General features: G+C 43.3%; 1 protein-coding gene across 1 annotated transcript; it reads right to left on the reverse strand.

Moving 5' to 3' along the window:
• Positions 1-495: 495 nt before the first annotated feature.
• LOC113780391 lies at positions 496-7,250 on the reverse strand. Its single transcript, XM_027326198.1, has 7 exons — positions 7,149-7,250; positions 6,785-7,028; positions 4,440-6,118; positions 2,204-3,698; positions 1,484-2,128; positions 1,019-1,370; positions 496-910 (listed from the first exon to the last, which is right to left on the reverse strand). The coding sequence occupies exons 1-7, from the start codon at positions 7,248-7,250 to the stop codon at positions 496-498; spliced, it is 4,932 nt and encodes a 1,643-aa protein (XP_027181999.1).
• Positions 7,251-7,524: the final 274 nt, after the last annotated feature.

A 7,524-nucleotide genomic window follows, 5' to 3' on the forward strand; every position in this document is an offset into this window, starting at 1 on the left:
CTTGCCAGTTGATTAACAAATTTCCTAATAGAAATGCAACAAGTGACGAAAGCCGGGACTTTGGGCTTTGTAATGAGGTCAGGTGGGGTGTTTTTCGAGAAAAGTTGAGGATTGAAAGCAAATTTGATGCGAGGTGTGAAATAACTTATTTTGAAATCATTTCCGATTTTGAACGAAACCGAGAAAATTTGCCCCAGTTTGATCGGATTTTCTCTCTTTGCATTTTCTTCATTGCATTTTCCTCACTTTTGCATTTTTCTTTAAAAACTAAATTTGCCCCAGTGTGGGTTTCTTTTTTCTCTTTTTGATTGTCTCTCTTTCAAAATAAACTTGCCCCAGTGTGGGGTTTGCAATTCTCAGGGGTTATCAAACGAAAATTTGTCAATTCTGATGGCTCAAAGGGGACAAGTAGAGATAAAATGTTTTAAGTGTAAAAGAAGATGGCCTGACTTGCATTTCGCCATTTGTATGAATTTCTAAAGAAAATTTGCATGATCAAATGAAAAACTTCTTGCACATGTCTGAGTTGATGGGTTGAGGGAATGCTCGTCCATCCATTTCTGCCAAAATAAGCGCTCCGCCAGGTAATACCTTTTGGACAATGAACGGCCCTTGCCAATTTGGAGCAAATTTGCCTTTAGCTTTATCTTGCATCGGCAAAATTCGCTTTAGTACTTTGTCACCTTCTTCGAATGCACGCTGATGGACTTTTTTGTTGTAAGCCCAGGCCACACGTTTCTGGTAGCACTGACCATGACAGATAGCACTGAACCGCTTTTCATCGATCAAAGTCAATTGCTCATAGTGCTGCTTTATCCAATTAGCCTCCTCCAACTTAGCTTCCATGAGGATTCGTAGCGAAGGAATTTCAACTTCGACTGGTAATACAGCTTCCATTCCATACATGAGTGAATATGGCGTTGCCCCAGTCGATGTCCGGATAGAAGTCCGATACGCCATTAATGCATAAGGCAACTTTTCATGCCAATCGCGATGCCTTTCAGTCATTTTGCGGATAATCTTCTTCAAATTCTTGTTTGCGGCTTCTACAGCTCCATTCATCTGAGGCCTATAAATGGCAGAGTTGCGGTGTTTGATCTTGAACTGCTCACATAGTCCATCTACCATGTCATTGTTCAGATTCTTGGCATTGTCTGTAATAAGCGTTTCGGGTACCCCAAAGCGACAGATGATGTGATCTCTCAAGAAATTGGCAACTACCTTCTTCGTTACATGTTTGAATGACTCCGCTTCAACCCATTTGGTAAAGTACTCAATTGCCACCAATATAAATCGATGTCCATTCGAGGCGGGCGGATCAATTGTACCAATCACGTCCATACCCCACATTGAACAGGGCCATGGGGCGATATACTATGCAATTCAATGGGCGGAGCGTGTATAACGTCACCGTGCATTTGACATTTTATACATCTCCGGACAAAATCTATACAGTCACGCTCCATAGTAAACCAGAAGTATCCGGTTCTCATGATTTTCTTTGCTAGCAAATGGCCATTCATGTGAGGTCCACAAACGCCACTATGCACTTCTTTCATCATATATTGAGCTTCGTCTTCATCAATGCACCTTAACAGGTTCAAATCTGAGGTTCGTTTATACAAAACTTCTCCACTTAAGAAAAAATTTGAAGCCATTCTACGCAGAAAACTCTTGTCCTTTGTACTAGCATACAGAGGGTAAGACCCAGTTTTGAGAAACTCCTTAATATCATTATACCAAGGAATATTGTCAGAGGACTTGTCTACAACCCAACAGTGGGCAGGCTTGTCTTGAAGTTGAATCTGAATTGGTTCGATCCTCAATTCATCTGGATACTGGATCATAGAGGCTAAGGTGGCCAAAGCATCAGCAAATGCGTTTCGGGCTCGCGGGAGATGTCTGAACTCCAAATTTTGAAATTGCTTTGCCAGAGTGAGCAAACTACTATGGTAGGGCAAAATTTTTGAATCCTTGGTTATCCACTGCTTCAAGGTTTGGTGCACGAGCAAATCTGAATCACTGAAAGCTATCAACTCTTTGATTTCCATTTCTAAAGCAATTTTGAGACAAAAAATGCAGGCTTCATATTCAGCCATGTTGTTTGTACAAGCAAATTGCAATTTGGAAGCGGCAGGGTAGTGCTTCCCTTCGGGTGAAACCAAAACAGCTCCAATTCCAGCTCCGAGAGAATTCGAAGCTCCATCGAAGAAAAGCCTCCATTCAGGGCTTTGCTCACTTATATCGTCCGTGGCGCCTACAAATAAGACTTTCTCATCAGGGAAATAAGTATGAAGTGGTTGATAATCATCATCCCTTGGATTTTCTGCCAAATGATCAGCTATAGCTTGCCCCTTGACGGCCTTCTGTGAAGTGAAAACAATATCGAACTCTGAGAGAATTATCTGCCATTTAGCCAGACGTCCAGTTAGCATCGGCTTCTCCAAGAGATACTTCAAAGGATCAGATCGGGAAATAAGATAAGTGGTATGGCTCAACAGGTAGTGTCTCAGCTTTTGAGCAGCCCAGGCCAATGTACAGCAGCTTTTCTCAATGAATGAATAATTAGCCTCATACTGCGTGAACTTCTTGCTTAGATAGTAAATGGCTTGCTCCTTCCTTCCAGAGTCATCATGCTGCCCGAGGACACAACCAACTGCTTCTTCAAGCACAGATAGGTACATGATTAATGGTCGACCTGGCTTGGGTGGCACCAAGACTGGCGGATGTAACAAATAGTCCTTGATTTTATCAAAAGCTTGTTGGCATTCTTCACTCCAGTACAAAGGCACATTCTTTCTCAACAATTTGAACAACGGCTCGCATGTGGCAGTCAACTGGGCAATGAATCTCCCAATAAAATTGATCTTTCCTAAGAAACTTTTCACGTCTTTCTGAGTTTTCGGCACTGGCATATCTCGAATTGCCTTAATTTTTGCTGGATCTATCTCTATGCCTCTCTTACTAATAATGAAGCCCAACAATTTACCAGCTGGTGCCCCAAAGGCGCATTTCGCAGGATTTAGCTTCAAATTGTACTTTCGCAACCTTTCGAACAGCTTCTTCAAATCAACCAAATGGTTCTCTGCTCTTTTAGACTTGATTATGATGTCATCCACGTAGACCTCCATCTCCCGGTGGATCATATCATGAAACAGGGTGGTCATGGTCCTTTGATACGTAGCTCCGGCATTCTTTAGACCAAATGGCATCACTCGGTAGCAAAACGTGCCCCAAGGGGTGATAAAAGCAGTCTTCTCCCTATCCTCTTCTGCCATCAAAATCTGGTGGTATCCAGCGAAACAATCACAAAAAGATTCAATCTCATGCCCAGCGGTATTGTCCAGGAGAATGTGAATATTTGGCAGAGGAAAATCATCTTTAGGACTGGCCTTATTGAGGTCTCTGTAATCAACACAAACTCGTACCTCTCCATTCTTTTTTGGAACAGGGACTGGATTCGAAAGCCAAATAGGGTAATGGGAAACAATGATAATGTTGGTTTTGAGTTGTTTTTCGATTTGCTCTTTTATTTTGAGGCTCATATCTGGTTTGAATTTTCGGGATTTTTGTTTTACGGGTGGAAAAGTAGGGTCTGTGGGCAACTTATGCACTACCACATCAGTTGAAATACCAGTCATATCATCATAGGACCATGCAAATACATCCTGGAACACAGTCAAGAATTCAAGCATCTCCTTTTTCTGCCTCTCATTCAAATGAATACTAATTTGCACCTCCTTAACTTCATCTTTAGTGCCAATGTTAACCTTTTCTGTTTCTTCCAGGTTCGGTTTTGGTTTCTCCTCATATTGTTCAAAATCCTTTGCAAAAGAATCGAATACCTCCTCATTATCACTCTCGCTTTGGAGCTCGGATTCCCAGACCTCCAAGTCGTGAGTGATATAGAGATTGCCATTATTGAATTCCAGAATAGTGATATCCAAAGGGTCAAATGGTTTTATTTTTGGCCATCTGAAAGAATTAACGAATGTGGGATAATAAGCAAACAAATATACAACAAACAAATGAACAAGCAATATGACAGAAATATAAACAAAACAACATGACAAGAACAACTTGTGCATTTTCATAAACCCTTTGATTGAAAGCGAAAAACCAAAAAACAAGCGGGAATGAAATGAAAACTTAACAATATTTTCACGTGCAAACTTTAGTCAAAGGTAAAGATGCTTTCATTAGCTATTTACAGATGCAGAAGTATTTTCAGGAATTCGTATGAATGACAAACCCCTTTAAGTTTACCGAAACTCCTTCCGAATGGGCAGAAACTCGGCTGTCCAATTGGAAATGGATCCTTCAGGGACGTCGGGAAACTCGGCCTCAGCTGGGAAACTGTCTTCAAATGTCGCCCCAACGAACAATTGGGCCAAACTAGTTTCGATTCCGTCAACTGGGTTAATCTCTGATGTGATCACCTCGGTCGGTCGTGGAAAAGTATAATGCAGTGGTGGAATATCAAGGGCCCTTGGCCTGCCTTCTTTCTCTGCTCTCTTGCATTCCTTCATTTCTTTGATGTCTCTAGCGGTTGGTCGGAAACCCAAACCGAATGAATCCTTTTTCTCCACAATTTTCACTGGCTTCAGAATTCCTTGCAGATCACGTCCCAGCCCTTTATCAAACTCATATCCTCCGCGGATCATTTCCTTAGCCATCATGACACTGGCCTTTGACAAAGCTCGTTCCTCTTTTGTTATCCAACTTACGGAGACGATATCAGCTGTGCTATGAGGGGTTACTATGGCGCTTCGGCTACCATCTTCTTTGGACCCAGAATCAGCAATCACGAGGCAATCCTCCTCGGCAAAGATAGTTATCAATTTGTCATTTACTATGAATTTCAACAATTGATGCAATGAAGAAGGCACAGCTCCGGACTTATGAATCCACGGCCTTCCAACCAAAACATTATAAACACTAGGAAAATGCATGACTTGGCAAGCTATCTGAAACTGTGCGGGCCCCATCTCGATGACTAAATCCACTTCTCCTATAGGTTCCCTTCGTGCTCCATCAAAACCTCTAACTATGGTCCCTGAGGGCCTCAGCTTGATATCTTGCAACCCTAGCTTTTCCAAGGTACTCCAAGGGCAGATATTAAGCGCAGATCCATTGTCAATCAACACCTTTGGCAAAATTTTCCCGTTGCAACTCACAGCTATGTACAGAGCCTTGTTATGTCCAATGCCTTTTGCCGGTAATTCATCATCAGAGAAAGTAATTTGTTTTGTAAATAACACACTCCCAACCACATGTGAGAAATTAGCAACCGAAATGTCCTTAGGGATTTGAGCTTTGGTCAGCATTTCGAGCAACGCATCCCTATGCATATCCGAAGAAAAGAGCAGATCCAACATGGATATTTGGGCGGGCGACTTGCTTAGCTTCTCGACTACAATATATTCACTTCTTTGGAGCCTTTTAAGAAAATCCAAGGCTTCCTTCTCAGTAACTGTTGGTTTAGCAGGCAGCTCGGGGTTATTTACTTGAATCGGAACGGTAGCTCCAAACGGACTTGCAATCCTCCCAGATCTGGTGACCACTGACACCTCTTCTTTGGCAATTGACTTTTCTCCAATTTGTATGACAGGTTCATCGTAGTTCCACGGCACTCGCTGCAAACTCAAAACAGGCTCCTGCTCTGGGAATTCGATGACCACTGGCTCCAAAGCCTTGCTCTCAGCTAGAGTGAGATCCAAAATAAAAGGTCTTTTATCCTCCTCAAATGGCACCTCCATTATAAATGGTTGGTCTGTGACCCCAAACACCTCAGCTTCCCTTGCCAATTTCTGGACTTGCTCCTCATACTCTGCGTCGTCCAGAATGACCCCAATGGTATTAGCGTGTTCAGGCAAGGGGTTCCTATTTATATTCGTCCCTTGTGCCTCCTTTTTCCTAATTACAATCTCTCTGGCTTCAATCATATCTTGAATTCTATGCTTAAGAGCCTTGCAATCAACAGTCGAATGTCCGGGTGCCCCTGAATGATAAGCACAGACAGCTTGTGGGTTATACCAAGCGGGCATGCCATATGGATAGGTAGGAGGGGGTACCATACCAATTTTCCCGGCGGCCTTCAATTGGTCTAGAGGCCTGCCTGAATTGGTAAATGTATGGTTAGGGGGTCGGTTGTAAGGTTCAGGAGGTTGAGGATGGCTGTAAACAGGTCTATTTGGGGGAGGAAATCATGGGTTATATGGAGGGCGAGGTCGGTTTTGGGGTGGATTTGGTTGAGAGATTTGAAAAGGGGCTAAAGGTGGGTTAGGATAACTTGGGCGAGGTCGAGGGTGATGGATATTGGTAGTATATACATGGTGCGGGTTTGAATAATAAGGGTAATGTGGTTGGTAGGTTGGATTGTGTTGGTATCGGGGTTTGGGTGAAGGGTTCTGGTCCCAGATAAAAGTTGCATCCCCCTCTTTCTTTTTAAACTGCGGCTTCTTTCCACTGCTTCCTTGCCCTTGCAAAGCTTCTACCTGTGATTTTAGGGCAGAGATGTTAACAATTTTTCCGGCTCTCACAAAATCATCATACTCTTCGAGTTTATTTACAATCGCAGCAAATGAACACCCGGTCATACGGAAGATTTCTTCGAAGTATGGAGGATCATGCGTCTTTATGAAAGTGCGAATAATTTCATCTTCGGTCATCGGAGGCTCAACCTTGGCAGCTATCTTTCTCTATCTTTTGGCGTATGTCTTATGATCTTCAGATGGTCGCCTCTTCGTGCCTTCCAAAGTAGTTCGGGTCGGTGCTAGCTCACAGTTATACTCATATTGTCTGATGAAGGCGTTGGATAGATCAAGCCAAGTCTTCACCTCCTTTGGCTTTAAGTTTGAATACCAATCGAGGGCGTCTCCTTCTAGACTCTCTGGAAATAACCTTAATGGCAAGTTTTCGTCATCCACCGGTCTGCCCAACTTGTTGGCAAACAAATGCAAGTGTGTCTTCGGGTTGCCCGTACCATCATATTTATTGAACTTCGGGGTCTTGAATCCCACGGGCAGCTGCACATTTGGAAACAGGCACAGATCATCATAGTCTAACACCCCTTGCTTGCTTAAACCTTGGCTTTTCCTGATGAACTCATCGAAACGATCCAACCGCTTAAGTAGCTTTGTATCAACCGGGGCAGACGACTCTCCCATTTCTGGCTTGGTTTGAACAGTGTGCTCCGGCACAACAGGCTCTGCAGTAGTCTGATAAAAAGCTTGTGGATCCGGAGGCATGTTTGGACCACCTTGACCACCTTGAGGCTGAAATCCTTGCCCATAGGGAGGATAGAATGGAAGATTTTGAGTGTAAGTATACTGCGGGTTGAAAACTCCCTCAAAAGCGGTTTGAATTGGAGGAATGACAAATGGTTCGGATTCCGGTTGTTTGACGGGCGGAGGCTCGGGCTGCACTCCGCTACTAATGAGCTCGTCGATCAACTTCTTTTGGGCTGCCATTTCAGATGCCATTTCCCCAAATTTGGTAAGTAATTCAGTCAACTGAACCCCG

Source organism: Coffea eugenioides, chromosome 8 (assembly GCF_003713205.1).
Source record: "Coffea eugenioides isolate CCC68of chromosome 8, Ceug_1.0, whole genome shotgun sequence".
NCBI lineage: Eukaryota > Viridiplantae > Streptophyta > Magnoliopsida > Gentianales > Rubiaceae > Coffea > Coffea eugenioides.